Source organism: Lacerta agilis, chromosome 3 (assembly GCF_009819535.1).
Source record: "Lacerta agilis isolate rLacAgi1 chromosome 3, rLacAgi1.pri, whole genome shotgun sequence".
NCBI classification, from domain to species: Eukaryota; Metazoa; Chordata; class Lepidosauria; order Squamata; family Lacertidae; genus Lacerta; species Lacerta agilis.
The window spans coordinates 65,673,540-65,694,895 of NC_046314.1; the positions used below are offsets into that span (position 1 = coordinate 65,673,540).

The 21,356-nt window shown below is 41.4% G+C and overlaps 1 protein-coding gene across 8 annotated transcripts in view; it reads left to right on the plus strand.

Annotated features, from left to right (window-relative positions):
• ARID1B (AT-rich interaction domain 1B) overlaps positions 1-21,356 on the plus strand; it is a 440,842-nt gene that overhangs the window by 85,746 nt on the left and 333,740 nt on the right. For all 8 annotated transcript variants that reach the window (XM_033144054.1, XM_033144053.1, XM_033144061.1 and 5 more), the window contains exon 4: positions 16,676-16,786. In XM_033144054.1, coding sequence (XP_032999945.1) covers positions 16,676-16,786 — 111 coding nt within the window. The remainder of the gene's footprint in view (positions 1-16,675; positions 16,787-21,356) is intronic.

Here is a 21,356-nt window from a genome sequence, read left to right on the forward strand (position 1 = left end):
TTTGTTTAAAAAGAAACTACCAATGATGCCTGCATGTAAGTTATAACTAAATATCGCTCCCTTACCCTTTTCTCCATCAATAGATATCAGTGATAGTTATTTTGCCTCTTTAGTAGTGCCATTTATACTGAGGAAGCTACTTTAAGTTAATTGTTGAAAGAATTTGAGAGGGGAGGATAAATAGCTTGTGAGAGGTTCCTTTGTCATCAAAGTAATTAATTCCCCCTTCATGACTTTCCTAACCCTGCCCTAATTGGCCACAAAACAAGTCTTTACTGTACAAGTATGTCACAATAGTGTTTGATACTTTTTATGATTCTAAACAAGACATAATAAATAACACTGTGCAGAGTGAATATGGCTGCCTTGTATTCAGTGGTAGTTTTATGGGAGCGGGAAGTTTGTGCATAGTGCGAACTTCATTTTTTCCTACCCCCACCCAAAAGCCTCTTCCTGAAGGTTGGCGAACCCCCTGGAACAATGTTGAGTTTGACTTGGGGAGCAGCCTTGAATGATTATTACAGTCGTACCTCATGTTACGAATGCTGCGTGTTGCGTTCGTAACGGGTTACGAACCTGCCCAACCCGGAAGTACCGGAATGGGTTACTTCCGGGTTCGGCGGTTCGTGCATGCGCAGACGCGCAAAATGACATCATGCGCAGAAGCGCCGAATTGCGTTGCACACATGAGCAGACGCGGTGCTTCAAGTTGCGGACCTTTCAGGTTACGAACAGGGCTCCAGAACGGATCCCGTTCGTAACCAGAGGGAGTGTAATTTTGCTTCTCCTTGAACAATTGCCTGAGATGAATGGGAGTTTGAGGGTAGGCACTGCTTCCAATCCTGCTGTAACATGCCAGTGCTAGAGTGTAGCAGTGGGTGACTGCTGATCTCACCCCTCCCAAACTTTGATGCAGTGCTACAAGGTTCATTCCTGTCCCCTATGCAGCTGCTGTGACAGATAATTCAGCTGTTTGGAGTGTAGTGCCATCAATATGCTGATAATAGACAGGTCTGTTTTTCATTTTCATCAACTCAAGGAGCAGTGGTTCAATCTCCTTTCTTGACTTTGAGTCCTCAGATGTTCTTGAACTACACTGGCCATGCTTGCTAGGAATGGTGGGAGTTGTAGTCCAACTAGGGACCCAAGGTTGAGAAAGGTTTCTCCAAATGAATCACTGAATGGCTGAGGTATTGAATTAACCAAGACAAGGGAGAGGTTATGAAGGGTACACCAGCCAAAGCCTGACGGGCTCTGATTTCCACCTGTCCTGGATGGGTGTATGCTCCCCCTAAAGGGCAAGGTTTGTGGATCCCCTTACTCTTGGATTCTGTGATAACAACTGTCTTCTTGAGGCGCTGAGTCTTCCTCTCGTGTGCTCCCTAAATCTGCTGTAGAGGTTTCCCCAACCCTCTGGAGCAGAATTGAGGTGGGTGGTGGGAAGAGGACAGGATGTGCTATTGTGCAGAGTTCCTTGTCCTGATAGAACATAGTAGCTGAATACCGCTCTGTGGTTTGGAGGTTCAGTCGTGCCCCCCCCAATAATGTGGTTAGGTGCTTTCTTTTATAACTCTACGTCTATTTTTAAAGTAAAGTTTGCACATCATTAATTTCAACTAATAGATCCCAATAGTTCTATATAAAAATATGTGGGGAAATGGTCACTGATTAATCCTTATGTGTTTGGGGCTGTACAGCTCTTTTTTTCTAAGTGAGCAAAATTGTGAGATGTTGCAGAATGGTTCTTGGGAGACAGTCCGGAGGGTGAAGCACCGTTTCTTGTACAAGGCCTAGTAGGGTTCACATTGGCCAGGTTTGCATGTAATGCTAAGCCAATTGTGGCTAAGCAGGAAGGAGTGTGTATGTGAATACATGCAGCTAAATTGCAGCTGCCTCGCTCCTCCCCTGCTGTTGCCAATGGTTAGGCCTGGCATTGCAACTGAACCTTGTGGCTTGTCTCACTCCAGACAAACAATGAGCTGCTGTCAAGATTTGTTACTGTTTTGTCACTTGGGGTTCGTCTGAGGGAGGCAAATCACCAGCCCTGGTTCAGATGTAACACTAAGGGCAATCACTCTTAGTTCTCACTCACAGTATCGTGGAGAAGAAGCAACTTGATTGAATAAAATCATAATTATATACTTGCACTTATACATACGATTTATCCATCACTGTAGTCTTTTTAACCCTTGACAGTAGATAAAAATTTATTGTTCTTGTTTAGTTTAAATACAAACCAGAATGCAGCAGAATGCCGTGGCGAGGCTCCTTATAGGGTCTGGGTCCTTGCCCGGGGACCACATTCATCCAGTGCTATACCAGCTGCACTGGCTCCCGGTGGAGTACAGGGTCAGGTTTAGGGTGCTGGTTTTAACCTTTAAAGCTCTATATGGCCTAGGACCCTAGTACTTATGGGACCGCCTCTCCTGGTATGCCCCGTGGAGGACCTTACAGTCCGCAAACAATAATACCTTGGAGGTCCCGGGCCCCAAGGAGGTTAGACTGGCCTAAGCCAGGGCCAAGGTCTTTTCTGCCCTGGCCCGGCCTGGTGGAACGCTCTGTTGCAAGAGACCAGGGACCTGCGGGATTTGACATCCTTCCACAGGGCCTGCAAGACGGAGCTGTTGTGCCCGGCCTTTAGTCTGGGCCCAGTCTGACCTCCCCCCTCTTTTTGATGGGACCCTCTTCTATGGGACCCTGTATGTAAGTTAACTCCTTGGCTCTTTTTATTGGCTCATATGGGACCAGCATGGATAGCTGGCCCTGGCAAACATGGTGTTTCCTACTCCTGTGGTTGTGATTTGCGGGCTCCCAATTAATTTCATCCTGATTTTAATTTTAAGCTGTATTTTAATCAATTGTGTTTTACTGTACTGTATTATATATTTGGTGTTAGCCATCCTGAGCCTGGTACTGGCTGCGGAGGGTGGGGTATAAATTTATTATTATTATTATTATTATTATTATTATTATTATTATTATTATTAAAAACACGTTGAGTAGTAATTTACTTGGATATTGTCTGTTAAACTGTGATTTTGACATTGTATAATTAAGCAGCCCATGCACAGCTTTCTGATTGCTTTTAGTATAATGTACTTATTTTAACTACAGGTACAGTTTTTGTAAGTCCTATGAACTCACTTCATGCCACCTTTTCTCTATAATATATAGTTAAGCAAGGAAGATGCCTCTGAGGAGAAAATGAACTGTTTCCTATGAAGTAGCATTTTTGGGTAACTAACTTGATTAGCCTAGAGGAGCCAGCTGCTCTTGGTGCTGTCCCCCCCCTTTGTTCAGTAAGCTGTCTTCTGAGTTTTGGCTCTACTGTAAGCTTGGGGCACTGCTATGACCTCATTTACGTGAGCAAGCCCTGCAGTTCAGAGATATTCTTTTGCTGGTGGCAGACAGGCTGGTAGAGTATTCTGCTGTATGGAGCATTGAGACCCAAATTCTCTGCTTGCACAGCAAGAAAGCTTAAAGAAAAAGCATCCTTTAATCCTTCCACCCCCAAGAGATTGTAATTTTGTTTAGCTGCTGAACTGATTGGTAGTGCTGACTTGAATCTGTAGTACCTGCTCCGCTTCACACAGATAAGACAAAAGTGTTTCCTCAATGACTTTTAGCAATTGTTGGACTGGAAGGAAACCAAGAGGAGTGCGTGTTATAATTACCATACGTGAATGGACGCAGATGACACCTGCTAATCACATTTTGTATTTTGTTTGGCAACTGCATGATAATAGAGGAAAGTCTTAAAATATTAAACTAGTATTGGAATGTCCATTTGAAATCAAATGAGCTCTTACAATACTTACAACCTGCAATTTCACATCAGACCCCTTGTTTTCAATTTTCCATTTACCTGAGTATTCATATCTGTTAAGGTTCTATAGTTAAAAGTGCTTTACATATTAGGGGACACTTCTTAGCTTAAAAATAGCATTTGGGTATTGCTATCAGTGTACAAACAAAATACGTGCATGGATAGCATGTCAGAGCTGAAGGATGTAGAAAACACAACTTTTTCTCTCTAAACTATATCAAACAGAATCTTTCTCTGCTAACTTGAATTTTAAAGAGGAAAGTGTATAATCTATTTTGTATTCATTTATTTGAATGTATGTATGTATGTAAGAAGGTGCCCTCACACTGCATATGCATTGCAGATAATTACTGGTACATATGTTTGACAAAACTTTGCCTTAGGTTGGACTAGATCCTTTCCAACAATTCTATGATTCCATGATTACAAGGATGAATGGTGTTACAATACTATTCAGAAAATGCTATTCAAGAGCAAGTGCCTTCTTTACTATTCACATGCTTAAAGTAGAGGAATGAACTCCATATTATATATTTGGTTTACATATGTTATACAAGGCAGATTGGAAATGGTAAAAATCAAATTTCCCAGTCTCCTTCCAAACTGAGGGTTATGCTTAGTGTTATGCTGTGACTTTCAGCATGATCTGTTTTCTTGAGAGGAAGTGGTTATTCTGTCTATGATTATGTCCAAGGAAAGCGGTATATACACGAACAGGATATATACCTTTTCTGTTTAATTATTAAGTTATCTGTGAATTTAGCTTTTTCAGTTGTTTACATTTTATTTAGCTTGATTGTTTGTAATACAGTGGTACCTTGGGTTACAAACACCTTGGTTTACAAACACTTCGGGTTACAAATTCCGCTAACCCGGAAGTAGTACCTCAGGTTAAGAACTTTGCCCAAGGATGAGAACAGAAATTGTTTGCCGACAGCGCAGCAGCAGCAGGAGGCCCCATTAGCTAAAGGGATACCTCAGGTTAAGAATGGTTTCACGTTAAGAACGGACCTCTGGAACAAATTAAGTTCGTAACCAGAGGTACCACTGTATTTGAATGTCTTGAAATAAATAATAATGAGAGTTGCACTCAATTGCTACGTCTTGTATTGGTAAGGGTTGAACTTAGCCTTTGCCATGAGCACTAATTCCTTTTAAGATATACCTTGCTCTGTTTCTATGCATAGTGTATCTCAAACAGTGAACCACAGCCATATTCGATATAAAATAATTCAAACTGTTCCTCTGATGCTGAAAAGTTTGATTGAAAAGAAGGGTATGATACAAAAAAGTTCAAAGAAAATAAAAATGCTACAGTGTTGCATGCACCTTTCCACATGTGGGGGGGAGGGGGTGTAGTTAGATATTCCATGAGGGGGTGGCAGTAGGTTGTTGCTCCTGCTATGGCTTCAATGTGGTTCAGCCTTCGAATAACCAGCTGCAGTGTTTTTCCTTCAATTTTTTTATATAGTCTCTCCTGTCGTTGCCCATTTGGTCTTGTAAGGCAGGGGCGGCTCCTCCTCCAGAAGAAAGTTCTAGGGGCTTTGTCTGTAGGCTTCTGTAGGAGACACCACCCCAATAAACAAAAAACACCAATTAAGGATGTGGAGAACAAGGCAAGGATGGGGAGCCTAATGCTATATGTAGAACTAGGCAAGAACTCCACATAGCACCAAGAAAATGTCAGAAACAACATTTATAGACTGAGGTGAGAGGATTTGCAGTTGCCCATCAGTATTTAGAAATGAGCTTACTGAAAAGTGCTGTTCTAATACTGAATAGAGAGAAGAGAATATTTCAATATGTTAAAAATCCAGAAAACTTCATTTAGAGCTTTTAGTACTTCTAATCTTGCCCTTTAAGTTGAATATCTTCGCCTCTTGTGATACAGCATTTGGTCAGTCAGTGATCATGACTTCATTTAAAAACCTCTCTGCCCTTTTAAAATTTTAAAACAGTTTTCTCCAGGCTGGTGGATGACAAATTAGATAAAGCAGAATTTCTTATCTTTTCTGCTCACATTGATTCAACATCTCCAGTGCAGTAGCTTGTAAAACTCTTTTCATTCTAATTATTATTAAATGTATTCCTTCAATTGAAATAGACTTTCTCATTTTTTTGCCCCACTAACACCCCCACCCCTTTAAAAAATGGATTGCAGTATTCCTTTTTCTATGGAGGGTTTTAGCCGAGGAAGCAGAAAGCAAAATGAGACCTAGGATTTTTATTGCCAGGTGTATTTGGGACAAACACCCTTCTGATACAACTCACAAAAGCAGTTACTGATGTCTGAGAAACTATCTTTATTAGCAAGACACTCCATGTGAACAGAAGTCTAAATTATATTTGAGGATTTGTGACTTAATACCGCCCCCCCCCCCGCCCTCCTCAAGGACTGATGTTTTAAATGCTGTGTTGTCCCCAACACATTTTTCATGCACTATTGATATAAGGAACTTTCCTAAGTCAGGAATTTCACTCCAGGAAGACTTCCACAAGCAATTATTGTGAAAAAAATTGCAATGCAGGAAGGACCTATATACCTGTATTCTCATTAAACAGATTCAGATGATGAGTCACTCCCATGTTCTTTTCATACTTGCAAGTAGACACATGCAAAATTCTTCAACAGGGTTTGGGACATGTGTGGCATCATGTGAGGAAATGTAACGCAGGAGGCAGCTTAGATGGTGTTGTGTATAGATGGGTTGGCAAACAGTTAACTTGTTCACACTGGAGGAGTAATGGTATGTGTATGCTTGCTCTTTTTTTTTTTACCAACAGTTCCCCCACTCAGTCACTACCTCTCCAACTGCTTTTTCCATCATGGGTTTCTGCATGTGACACTCCTTTCAAAACTGTAGCCTCAGGAGACAACATTTCATTTTTTTCAGAAAGTTTGGGCCCTTCTAATACACACAGTGCTCTTAGTTTCGTAGTCCTTCTAGGAACAAATTACCTCTTCAGATTTGAGTGTTTTCTTGTTAATGTTTTAAAGTAGAGTTTAAAATGAAAAGGAATACATGGACACATGTATTTATAACTTTGTAGGGCTTGTTCACAACAAATGAATTATGCTCAGTGATCACAGTAAGTATCTTTCTGTAGCTTCAAATGGAAATGCTTTGATTACATTTCAAGTATTGGGAAAAGTTTTTTTGTGTATTAGTACTGTATACAGTATTATGCTTCCTAGCAGTTAAGTCCTGACCTGCATTCAAGTTTTAACCCATCTTACTGACCTCACATATTGCCATTTGGTTAAAGTGCACATAGCACATTTGAGGTTTTCCAAGACAGCAGTTCTTAAGTGTTTTATGTATCATGCAGTACGTTGTTCTCATGCTTGTTCTTTGATGAGTGACACAATTTCTTACATTATGACCACATGAGAATCTACTTGAAAGACTTCTGAATTAAAACTGAATTCTTTCCAGTTATGGTCCAGATTAGGCATAGGCAAACTTGGCCCTCCAAATGTTTTGGGACTACAACTCCCATCATCCCTGACCACTGGCCCTGTTAGCTAGGGATGATGGGAGTTGTGGTTCCAAAACATCTGGAGGGCCGAGTTTGCCTATGCCTGATCCAGATGAACTGATGCAAGCAAAGCATCTGTCAACAATTGGCCTTGAGTGCCAGATGTCCCAGTGGCATTCAGAACTTGTACATCTTTGTTTGCTAAGTTGTTGTTGTTGGCATCCATCTATCTTGGAAGACAATGGACTGCACCTCCAGGAGTGAAGTCACACCACTGGAGAATCCAGTGCCTGCTGTGGCTGCAGAGACTGGTAACTCGTAACTGCTGCCTCCTGTGTTGTTTTTGGTGTGTTAGCAGCACTGAAGAAACCTCTCTGGGGCACAAGCCTGGGCTTTGTGTATGGATGTCCTAGGCTGCCCAGATGACAAGACCCTGATCCCGGCCTCACTTTGGTCCTTTGTGGACCAAAGGAAAGCAGAGCAAGACATTTGGCACCAGCTTGGCACCATCTAACTGTCTTAGGGACTCCACTCTGGGTTTACTCCTTAGCCCTTTCTTCCCCCAAAGTTTTTCCCCAAGGCAGTGGGAATTTGCTATGTACAGTGGTACCTCTGGTTACATACTTAATTCGTTCCAGAGGTCCGTTCTTAACCTGAAACTGTTCTTAACCTGAAGCACCACTTTAGCTAATGGGACCTCCCACTGCCACTGTGCCGCCAGAGCACAATTTCTGTTCTTATCCTGAAGCAAAGTTCTTAACCTGAAGTGTTATTTCTGGGTTAGCGGAGTATGTAACCTGAAGCGTATGTAACCTGAAGCTTATGTAACCCGAGGTACCACTGTATAATTATTAAATATTTTCAGTATAACTGAACTCATATAAATGCATTACAGTGGTACCTTGGTTCCCAAACAGCTTAGTTGTCAAACAAATTGGCTCCCGAATGCCGCAAACACGGAAGTAAGTGTTCCGGTTTGTGAACATTTTTCAGAAGCCAAATGTCCGATGTGGCTTCTGCGGCTTCCGATTGAGTGCAGGAAGCTCCTGCAGCCAATTGTAAGCTGTGCCTTGGTTTTCGAACAGTTTCGGGAGTCGGGCAGACTCCTGAAATGGATCAAATTCGAGAACCAAGGTACCACTGCATAAAAGAAAATTATTTATTTATTTATTTATTTATTTATATCCCAGCCACTCTGGGCGGCTTCCAACAGAATGTTAAAATATAATAATCTATTAAACATTAAAAGCTTCCCTAAACAGGGCTGCCTTCAGATGTTGGTAGTTGTTTTTCTCTTTGACATCTGGTGGGAGGGTGTTCCACAGGGCGGGCGCCACTACCGAGAAGGCCCTCTGCCTGGTTCCCTGTACACTGGACCTCAGTGTCCGGGTAGAACGATGTGGGTGGAGACGCTCCTTCAGGTATACTGGACCGAGGCCATTTAGGGCCTTAAAGGTCAGCACCAACACTTTGAATTGTGCTCAGAAACGTACTGGGAGCCAATGTAGGTCTTTCAAGACCGGTGTTATGTGGTCTCGGCGGCCCCTCCCAGTCACCAGTCTAGCTGCCACATTCTGGATTAGTTGTAGTTTCCGGGTCACCTTCAAAGGTAGCCCCACATAGAGCGCATTGCAGTAATCCAAGCGAGAGATAACTAGAGCATGCACCACTCTGGCGAGACAGTCTGCGGGCAGGTAGGGTCTCAGACTGTGTACCAGATGGAGCTGGTAGACAGCTGCCCTGGACACAGAATAAACCTGCACCTCCATGGACAGCTGTGAGTCCAAAATGTCTCCCAGGCTGTGCACCTGTTCCTTAAGGGGAACAGTTACCCCATTCAGGACCAGGGAGTCCTCCACACCTGCCTGCCTCCTGCCCCCCATGAACAGTACTTCTGTCTTGTCAGGATTCAACCTCAATCTGTTAGCCGCCATCCATCCTCCAACCGCCTCCAGACACTCACACAGAACCTTCACCGCCTTCACTGGTTCTGATTTAAAAAAGAGGTAGAGCTGTGTATCCACATACTGATGAACACCCAGCCCAAACCCCTTGATGATCTCTCCCAGCGGCTGCATGTAGATGTTGAAAAGCATGGGGGAGAGGACAGAACCCTGAGGTATTCCACAAGTGAGAGCCCAGGGGTCTGAACACTCACCCCCCACCACCACTTTCTGAACATGGCCCAGGAGGAAGGAGCGGAACCACTGTATAACAGTGCCCCCAGCTCCCAACCCCTCTAGACGGTCCAGAAGGATGTTATGGTCGATGGTGTCAAAAGCCGCTGAGAGAGCCAGCAGAACTAGGAAACAGCTCTCACCTTTGTCCCCAGCCTGCCGGATCATCCACCAGTGCGACCAAGGCAGTTTCAGTCCCATGATGAGGCCTGAATACCGACTGGAAGGGATCTAAATGGTCTACTTCTTCCAGGCATGCCTGGAGTTGTGCAGCAACCGCTCGCTCAGTCACCTTCCCCAATAATGGAAGATTTGAGACTGGGCAATAGTTGGCCATATTGGCCACATCTAAAGATGGTTTTTTAAGAAGCGGTTTAATAACCACCTCTTTTCAGTGGGCTTGGGAAGGCTCCCTCACAGAGAGAAGCATTCACCACCCCGCGAAGCCCATCGCCTAGCTAGCTTTTAGAAGCCAGGATGGGCAAGGATCAAGGAGACAGGTGGTTGGTTTCACTCGTCCAAGCAGCCTGTCCACATCCTCGGTGGTAACAGATTGGAATAGATCCCATGCAACTTGACTAGACAGGACTCTAGCACTCTCCCGCCCTGGCCCTGTTCTCACGGTGGAGTCTATCTCTTCCCGAATCTGAGCGACTTTATCTGCAAAAAACTTAGCAAAATCATTGCAGGAGATCATGTGGCCCGTACTGGGCCCCGATGGAGCAGGTGGTTCCACTAGATTGCGAACCATCTGGAAAAGTCTCCTGCTGCTGTTTTCTGCAGATGCAATAGAGGCGGTGAAGAAAGTCTTCTTTGCTGTCGCTACTGCCACTTGGTAGGCTCGACATTGAGTTCTAATCCGTGTCCGGTCAGCTTCAGAATGAGTTATCCGCCACCAGCACTCTAGCCATCTCAGCGATTGTTTCATTGCCCTCAGATCTGTGGAAAACCATGGAGCTGTCCGGGCCCCATGCAATCGGAGAGGGCGTTTCGGAGCCAAACAGTCAATAGCCCTAGTTAACTCCACATTCCAGCGGGCCACCAGGGAATCAGCTGAAAGGCCATCAACATGAGATAAAGCATTCCCTACCACTCTCTGGAAACCATTTGGATCCATTAAGTGGCGGGGGAGGACCATCCGAATCGGTCCCACCTCCCTGCAGAGGGGAAGGGTCGCAGAGATGTCCAGTTGCACCAGGAAGTGATCTTTAATTATCATTAAAGCAATTGAAAGTATAAAAACTTACAGAATAAATTAAATCTAGGCAAGTATCATTAGAAACACCCCAATCCAGGTGTTGCATCAAACTAAAGCATAAAAATGTATAAAGTTTCACCCTTTAAAAATGCCTTTCAGAAATGTGGCATACTCTTCAGATTATGAAAATGAGGTAAATGTACGTAACATGCCGTATGAGTGTACATTTTAAGGTGGATGATTCTGGAACTATAAATTACCCAGTTTAAGGATGCAGTAAATCACTTCTTTTAACAAGACTTTTGTAATTAGTGTACCAGCTGCACATATGTTGAGGGAAATGGGTAAACAATCTTACCTGATTGTGTGGGTGATCATTTTGTATTACATAGAAAGCCTGTGAGCATGATCTTGTTTGAAAAGTATGTATTAAGCTCTTCATTCTGAAAGTCTCTTGCAACCCTTTTTCAATTTCTCTTCCATTTTAAATAATTTTATCTCCTATTTACATATACAACTTTTGATTTTCAAACGTTTTAAAACTAACTAACTAACTAACTTGACAGTAAGAGCTATTTGGCAGTGGAACGGTCTCCCTTGAGAGGTTATGGACTCTACTTCCTTGGGGGGTTTTAAGCAGAGGTTGGATGACCACCTGTCATGAATGCTTTAGCTGATTCCTGCAATACGGGGGTCGGACTGAATGACCCTCAGGGTCCCCTTCAACTCTAGAACTGGTGAGGCACATAATCAAAGGAGCATTCTTTACATCTGTAATTAAATCAGCTTCTTACAGAATTATTAAATGAATGAAGTTTCATTAAAGTAAATACTGCATATTCCTGCAGAGGGTTGGTCCTCAGGGTCCCTTCCAACTCTACAATTCTATGGTTCTATGATTGTACAATTCTGTTTTGCCTTGTGCGATCCAAGATGGCTGGATCTGACTGGCCACCACTCAATCAAGCCTTACTAAAAAAGTTACTTAGATCTTCCCTGTCCTAGGAAGGTTTCTTCAGGAAAAGTTGCACTGTTGGTTCAGAAGCCCTCCACCTCATTGAGACTATAATCACCTCAACTCTAATTTTGTTCCCCCCTGTTCTCCCCACATGCTCTTGTATCTTTTGCGCCCCCCCCCCGAAAACTGGCCCATCAACATACCGTAACTTCCTCACCCCCATGGTTTCCAAAAGTGTTGTGAAGTGGCAATTTCCTTGGATGTCATCTCTTTGGTGGCTGTTGAAGGCAGCATTTGCTTTTAATCCCTTGCCCCAGAAATCCGATGCAAGCTGATATAATCAGGAACGAGGAATCTGCTAGCTAGAAACTGCAGAGTCAGGTATGATCCACTCCAGGAGGCCAAACTCTTATTGGGCAAGACCCACAGGTATGGCAGAATATGATAAATTGTACTTATTTCACCTGGGTTGGTGTCTGTTCTTTTTCTTCCTCTCCCATTCACTGGGGAAGGGGTGCTGGAAGTTGTTAACTGGCCTGGGCTGAATTTCAGGGCAGGGTTGAATTCAATTCAGTGTGGAAATGGCACTTTCAGCTACTTCATAATTCTGTTGATGGTTCACGATACACTGTCTTTGGGTGGCTGCCAGAATAGGGAAAATCCGAATTGAAACATTTAGCTATTTATTTTAAAGTGAGTTTCTGGGCCAATCATCCATATTTCACTACCTTCAAGATTTCAAATATGCACACTGAGTCAAACTGTTTTGTGCACACACTAATTTGTATATAAGGGCAATATTATATCATTGGAAATGTTTCTCCCCCCCATGTACTCCACCCCCCAAAAAAGCATTAAAACTTATTCAGGTGCTACCATTATTGAGAGTCACATCTAAGAATCTTTTAGTGATGGCATCTACGTATTGGCATAACGCCCCCGTTCATAACTGACATGCGTCTTCGGTCGCTTCTTGTGATTACAGAATATTTTTATTTTCTACCAAGAATTTGTGCACGGTTTAAAATAGTAAGAATTCCATTAGTTTCTGTTCTGATTGAAGTTTGAACATAGTTTGGTTAATGTTCATTTTGTAATTTTTTAAAAGGGCTTTTAATGTTTTCATTCTAAGCCACTGTGGAGGCCTTGCAGCTGAAAAGCAGGACATTAAAAAGAAAACCCTATTGTTGCAGTTTAAGGGGATTCTGGGATGTATGATAGTCTGGAATGCCAGTAAGCCACACCCACTGCAGGTGAGAGGCGGTGGATGGAACTGTGGAAAAATTGGTGTGAAAACTGAACTTATACTTCTATTGTATTGCAAGTTTAAGTATTAGTACAGTATTGTAAGTATAAGTATAATTTCACATAACAGACTTTACGTGAAACTAGCGGAAATTTTGCAAGAAACAATCAAATGCCACCTTAAAGCCCTGTAAAAACAGCTAGAAAAGGGACAGAAAGATGGATTAAACAGCTGCCCAAATGCAGCCTATGTCTCACTTTAATGTGTTTTACCCTTTCAGGCATTTCTTGCTTTCCAGAGTATTAATGTTTTGTAACAAGCAGTAGATGGACAGGTCAACAAATTTATGCAGTGGTTTTATTCTGAAATGCTTGATCATGCAGAGTTTTTCTTCTTCTTTTAATTAGAAACCACTGTGTGGGGCAATTGGAAATTAGAGTAGCCTACAGGATGTGATTTTTCAATTGCAGTTAAAAGTAAACAGTGTAAACAAATGTGTGTGTGTGCAGTTCATCAATGCAACAATTACTTATGGGTGCAGTAGCTCTACTACAGAATTGCTATACCTACATGGACCACCCTACTTATTTCAGAGAGGGAAGCAGATCTACATGCGCATTCCTTTGCACATATTAACCCAATGTCAATGTGAAATGAATAATGTTGCCTATGCGTGCAGGAGTACTATGTGTGTGCATCAGAGCTAATGTGGAATTTGGAATGGGGCAAGAATGTGATCCATGATTTAAGAGGAAACAAAATCGTGGTTAACTGGGCTGGAATTCTAGCTCGGCTGCAGTGCAGATTATAGTTCGTTGGGTACTTATTGCTGACAAACCGACTAGCTGTATTAAAGTCTCTACAGTAAATGAAATTGTGTAAAAATTATTGAGTTGTATTTTTAAAGGTAGTGATTTTTTGCCCTTTTAATACTCTGAGTTTCTGCTACCAAACATCTATTATTTTTATGTTTTAATTGAAACAACTTTAAAGGCTTTTTAAAAGTTTTCTCCTTGAATGAAGAGCTAGATCTGAAGAAATTGAAGCTACAATTTTTATAAAGAAACTCTAGAAGTCCCTACACCCTTTCCTCCCCAAGTGCCTTGTGTTTGTAGCTATCCCCCTGTTCTCTTTGAAAGCCTGTTTTTAAATTTCCATAACAAAATAAAAAATAAAATAAAAATTATTCCAGTAGCACCATAGAGACCAATGTAAATTTGTTCCTGGTATGATCTTTCGAAGTGTGCATGCACACGAAAGCTCATACCAAGAACAAATTTAGTTGGTCTCTAAGGTGCTACTGGAAGAATTTTTATTTTTTTAATTTTGTTTTGACTATGGCAGACCAACACGGCTACCTACCCGTAATTTAAATTTTCATGTCAGTCCTATTTTAATGCTTGCTTGGTTTTTGGTTTTTTGGGCTAGTGTACTAAATTAAAAAGAAAGACAGCTGTTTGAACAAATAATATAAGCGATACTATTTTCTGTGGATTTATTACAGACACCTCTGCAATGATAGGAAATAATGAGGTTGTGTTTAAATTTCAAAGAAAAAGCAGAGGTTTGCTCATTTGTTTGCCTATTGTGAGGCTCCTCTGCATCTTTATGTTGCTTTGTAACAGGGGGAAGGCAGCTGAATAGAGGCCTTGTGTCATTTGTTGATTTTAAATCATGCTGTTAATCCAAAGGAACCTGCTGGCCTACACAGCAGGAGAACTGTGTCACAAGCAGAAATCTGGGAGGAGGAATAGGGGGGCATCACAGTGGATAATAATCATTCAGCCATCCACATTTTTCACCCTTAAGCCCAATTGTGTTACCCTTTGCTGGTAACCAAATGGAAGAACTGGTCTTTTAAGATTCTTATTGGCACATACTTAAAAGTTGGATGTGGATCAAAAAAGTGACTATCAGTTTCATTAGCACTAAAAACAAAAGAAAAAAGTCCAACACCTACCTACCTACCTACCATTATTCACTTTTTTTTCAAAAGAAATGGCTAAGCATTTTTCTATATTTTACCTGCATTCAAATTGAAGCAAAAAGTATTTGTTTCTCTGAATCTGCCTGATCAAGAGAAGGATCCAGCTGTGACTCTATTTGGCTTTCATCTGTCTTACTGATTTGGAGACCCTCATGGCAACAGCATGTTTAATACACCCAGAAAGAGTTAACTGGATCATAGCATTGCAGGACTTGGAAGTAGCTACTATTGGACCAGATGCTTTTGGCACTCCAGAGAGTCCTATTTAAGGACATGCAGCAAAACTGTGAGTGCACTTAGGGTGGGGAGCATAGAGAAATTATTTCCTTGTACTTTCAGGCTAAAAATGTTGCATGTAAAAATAATTGTTCACGTTTAGTTGTTTATCAAAATTGCAAACAAAGACAGGAAAAAACAAATTAAGAGAGCAATCTGTTATGCAAATTTGGAGGGGGGGAAAACAATAAAACAGCTTTCCTCCTTGATTGTTAAGGTGTGGTACCTGTTTTCTGCAATTGGCTCTTCAACTTTCTGAGCCACATGCTAAAATAAGAGTTTCAAATTCTGTCCTACTCCTTGTCTGTATAAGAACAAACCATAAGGTTGACTATGGTTGGAGGCAAGACTTGTAATTAATATGTACCCAGGAACATAAAGTAAAACTGGCTTCTGCAAATATGCCATTATTTTTATTTATGCTTTCTTGTACTATAGTGTGAAAGAAATCTGTCCCTAATCTATTGGGACAGACATAGCACAAGAAGTAAACATTTTCAGTTTAATTCATCTTTCATGTTGATGTCCCGTCCTTGAAAACTTGATACAAGTGGTACCTCAGGTTAAGAACTTAATTCGTTGTGGAGGTCCGTTCTTAACCTGAAACTGCCCTCAGTTCTGCACAAATAAATCGTGTTGATTTGAATAGGGCATGCATTGGGTGCAGGGTTTTTGGCAGCTTATTAAACCATTTCCCCAAACAATTCACTTTAAAATTCATTGAAATAGAAAGCAATCCAGAGAGGGGGGGGGGGAGAGAGAGGGAGAGGGAGACAGACTTAGGGCACATTCTAGGCATACACAGAGGTTCCTCCTGCTTTATCCTGAATCCCCTTGTCTCACCTGTGCATATATTCTGGAGCATTATCATTTGACCAAACGGAGTGGAGGGGGATATGTAAGGAATGGCCCTTTGAACTGCTTGCATGCACTGTGGAGAAAACTCTGCTATGTTGAGCGTTATTGACACCCTCAATATATGGTGGAATGGATATTCCATTAGTGTTAATTTTAGAGCTTCCTGAAATGGAGCTCTTCAAGAATTATAATTGTAGTCATATGCTCTGGAATAAATGGAAAGACCTCCTGATTAGCTCTCTCCTGTAACAAATGGTATCCTACTGAACTCTCCTCAAATTCTCTCTTACGTCTTCACTCCACCAGAAAAAAATGAGAGCCTTATCCAGTATCGGTGCTGGAAGCAAGATTTCTGTAGAAATTCCAAGGCGCCACACGTGTCAGTCCATCCCACCCGGTTCCACCCCCATTGCTTCCCCACTCTTCCTAGGCCTGTTCCGCCCCCGTCCCCTTGTGGTGCCAAAAATGGTGTGTACATCAGTGGTTGCACATGTGCTGATTGCACCCAGATGGGGAGTTGCCTGTAAATAGTTATATTTTGAGCCCTGTGGACATCTCTTGGGTGTGGAAACTGTGTGTGCGTGTGTGATTGCCAGTCTTTTCTCTCTTTTCATGAACTTTATCATACCTCCACATTTGCATTATTAATATATTATCTGTTTTATCCAGGAAATGTCTCAGGAAGCCTATGGATCCAGGTCCCAGCCCCCAATCACCCAAGGCAAGCCTAACCATGAAGAAATCAATCTAATCCAACAAGAGAGGCCATCAAGCTTACCAGTAAGAAATTAATTGTCATCTGGTAGAAATGTTTCATGTACTGTGTTGAAAATAATATTCTGCAGTGTAGAAATTGTTTCAAATTCTTACTGTTTGGGGAGTTTCAGTATCAAATTTCTAATTGAATTTAAACTATAATGAGAAACAAGACAGTAAGGATTTAGCTCATATATTGAGAGAATTCTTTCATTCTCAAAAATAACTGAATAATCCCCACCATGCATTTTCTGTATTGGATGTTGGATATTTAAGATATATACATTTAACTAGGTATGCTAGAATCATATTTCTTCTTGCATATGTTCACATCTGTTGTGCTAAACATTTATCACCAAATTGGTGTCTGAAGGAAGCTGGAGTATACTTAAATATTCCTGCGTTAAAATAGCACCACTTTCTGCAGTGCTTCTTAACTTTAAAAACCAGCTTTTGTGCAGATGACCTTTCAGTGTTTTAGATGCAACATTTCCAATTATGGAAGATTTGCACAACCATGTTTTCCATTGGATTGTTGCAGGTAGCCTGATCATTTAACTTGGTAACATGTCAACTCATCACAGTCAAGCTAATACTGATTGCGGGGGGGGGGGGTGTTAAAGAAGTACTTTTATGTGATATTCTTGTCATATTATAATTACCTTATTAACTTAGTTGAGTGAATCTGTTCTTGATTGACAATATGGAAAACATTTTTGGAATGATAATTGGATAATACTTATTTTGTGAATTAGTGAGAAAACAGTGATGATGTTGAAATTTTCAAAAGGCGGTGTGCTTAATAATAGCAGATTTTAAGTTGTATCTAAAATGAGAAGTTGTGTTGTTGTTGTTGTTGTTTTTTGTGGCAGCCCTAGAAAAGTTTACTAGAAAGTAAATCTCTTGAATTTAGCGGGCTTTACATCCAAGTAGATGTGTTTAGGTGGGTTATTTGGCTATAAGAACAGCCAACTCCAACTCTTATTTATCTGGTACTTATGCTGTTGTGCTTTTTGGGGCTGATGGGAGTTGAAGTCCAAAACATATGGAGAGCACCAAGTTGGGGAATGCTGGGTCACAGTAATTGTTTTCAGAGTAGTGTGGTTTTACATAGTGGTGGGTTTTGCTGGGTTATTCCATTTTTTGTTAAGAGTCACAGATGAGTTGTGTGCAATATTTTGTTTCCATTATTCAACTGCCAGGAACAAAAGTAAAAATTAGCAAAATAGTATCTATTTTCAATTCATTTCTGACCACATTTTTGCATGTATTTTTTTTAAACAAAGTTTACAAAAGACAATTTGGTTAAAGCTGAATGCTTGCATACTGACCTACATAATTTAATAAGACATCTATAGTCTTTAATAGTCTGCCTATATATAATATATTTCAGACGATTAAAAATTTGTTATGGTTACAAAAAACAACAACGCATCTTCTTTCTCTAATTCCATGCAATTTAGCACTTGAGTAATTTGAAATCACCACAGAGCCATTAAAAGAATGCTTTGCAGAAGTTCCACACTTTTAAAACCCTTAATTTCACCTGGAAAGCCTTAAGTATTTTTAACTATTCTACTGAAATTAGCGAGACTTTGATGAGCTGAGTTTGGCCGAATCACACGCTATGTTTCATCCTCAACTATGTTTAATTTTTAAAAGCAAGAAAATAAGAGGGAATGGGTTACATAAAATATTTCTACTTTTGGGACCTTTTGTATGGGCTTTTAGTTTCCCTGTAATAATTAGTAAATAGCTGTTTTTTATTTGTATCTATATGTTTCATGTTTGTTCCTTTGTATCACACTTTCTTTGATAATTCTTAGTAATTAGAATAGAATGCGGCAGCTAGACTGGTGACTGGGGGTGGCTGCCGAGACCATATAACACTGGTCCAGAAAGACCTACATTAGCTCCCAGTACGTTTCCGAGCACAATTCAAAGTGTTGGTGCTGTCCTTCAAAGCCCTAAACGGCCTCGGTCCTGTATACCTGAAGGAGTATCTCCACCCCCATCGTTCTGCCAGGACACTGAGGTCCAGCGCTGAGGGCCTTCTGGCGGTTCCCTCACTGCGAGAAGCCAAATTACAGGGAACCCGCCCAGAGTGGCTGGGGAATAAATAAATTATTATTATTAATTATTATTAATTAATTTTAGGACTAAGCTAATGCGGGGCCTAGTTCATGAAAGCATCATATATTGCAAAAGGATAATCCTCATCTTGGCAGTTGTTGGATAGACCAAGAAATGGAGCAAAATGTTCACCAATTAAGAATGTCTGAATGAGGGCAGAAAATTTACCCTCATGCTATAATTAGGTTCCTGGCATCAGATCTCATATGCTACATGGCATTGTGAGAAAGCCTAATTAAAGCGAGGACAGTCTTTCTTGCCCTTACTCCGATTTAGCTTCATGGGCTCATTGCCAAAAATTACAGGGCCACAAGTTCCAGTCACTACAAATGCTGACCTGGGAACAGTATTTCTGCCTGCTTGGGATAGGGTTGGGCCCCTGATGAATATGGTTTGATGTTTAGGAGTGCCCCTTGACCTGGTCTTGCTGGTAGATGTTCAGCTGATGCTTCAGTTTAGTAGGGCATTTGTGCTGGGATTTCTGGGGCTACTGTCTTCATGTCAGGAGCCTGTTTGAATAATATTAGAAAGAATATGATGTATTTGGTTTGAAACTGTCAACAAAAAGTAGATCAGGAACAAAAGCAAAATATTTGAATTTACTTGAAACTGTTATTAATTTAAAAATTATCCTTCAATGTTCCAGTTTGGTTTAGCTCCTTGATAAATGCTGAATATCTATGAAACAATATATACAGTGGTACCTCCGATTGCGAACGGGATCCTTTCCAGAGGTCTGGCCAGATCCCGAGGTTTCCACAACCCGAGGATCACTGTTCTGCGCATGCACGCAGCGGTAGACCCCCTTATGCGCATGCACGTGTGGCGAAACCCGGTCTCATACTTCCAGGTTTGCCGCTTTTGTAGCGTGAAGTTTATGTAACCAGAGGGTTACGTAAGCCGAGGTGCTACTGTACAGGTAAAAGAAAAACACACAGGAAATGCCAGTATTGCCTACTAAAAAAAGTAGCCACCTTATTTTACCCAAGTACAGTGGTACCTCAGGTTACATACGCTTCAGGTTACATACGCTTCAGGTTACATACTCCGCTAACCCAGAAATAACGCTTCAGGTTAAGAACTTTGCTTCAGGATAAGAACAGAAATCGTGCTCTGGTGGCGCAGCAGCAGCGGGAGGTCCTATTAGCTAAAGTGGTGCTTCAGGTTAAGAGCAGTTTCAGGTTAAGAACGGACCTCCAGAACGAATTTAGTTCTTAACCCAAGGTACTACTGTAGTAATGCATTTTTTAATTCATCTGAGCAGCCCAACTTCTTTCTCCGTTGTATTTGTGTAAAATAGTGTAGGCAGTAATCCAAAGGACTCAATGGCACTTTTGCTTGTGCAAGAAAAGGCACTATGATTTGTGCCAATTCTTCCTTTCCTCTGCAGCACTACCCTGTGCCATATCTAATACTATTTCTAAGAGCCCCCCAACTCTAAAGACCAGATTTCAGGGTGCACTGCATGCTGCAATTGAGAGGAGGTGGTGGGAAAGTCACATCCCACAAGCAGAATTCTTCACCCGGTTTTTAGGATCCACGCTATAATATGGCTCCTGTCGAATTGTTGATATATTCAGCAAACATTTCCATGAATATTGCAGCAATTTCAGGCAAAGATGCTATTATGATCACTGGATTTTCTGCTGGCTATATCACCGATTTAACCAGCTCATACATTATGTTTCCCCACAAAATCACTTACTCAGCTATGGACTGGACTGCATCAATTCTAAACACTAGAATGCAGAAGTGGGGGAGAAGTGCGCACACGAGCTCAGCTGAATACCTGATGGAACAAGTAAACTTTGAAAATCACAAAGTAGCTTAACGGTTCCTCCAGATGATTGGCTGCAAACCACTTCTGGGTATGTGCATACTTTTCTGTCACCTATGCATATAGTGGTATCCAAATGTTTTTCAAAGAGGGCCAGATTTCATGAAGTGGAGGGCCATGAGGGCTGACCAAAGGGCCAACCAAACTTGTTAGCCTTTTTTTAGGATTGAAGTTGTTGACCTTTTTAGGGATTTTACCCCAGGAAATAAACTGCCACAGGATTAAACCAACTGGTGGGCCGAATTAGGCCCCAAAACGGTCTTTAAATATGCTTATTGTGTGTGTACATGTACAAATTTAAATATACTTGTAACCAGTGCTTCCCACCCCATAAAAATGTTTAGGGGTACTCTCATTTTCCTAATCATATTGAAATACTGCCCCTCCATGAGGCTAAACTTAGATTCACAAAATGTTTAGGGGTATGCGTACCCCTGCGTCCTCCCAGAACAAAAAACACTGCTTCTAACTAACTAAGCTGAAGTACATCTAATTGAAGCAATCCCTTATTATTCCCCTGCCTACCCATGCCTCCATTCCATCTCTTAATGTCTAGTTATCCCACATTTATTTTAGATTGCAACCCTTGGAGTAGGGACCTGACATACCTGTTTTTTGTAAAGT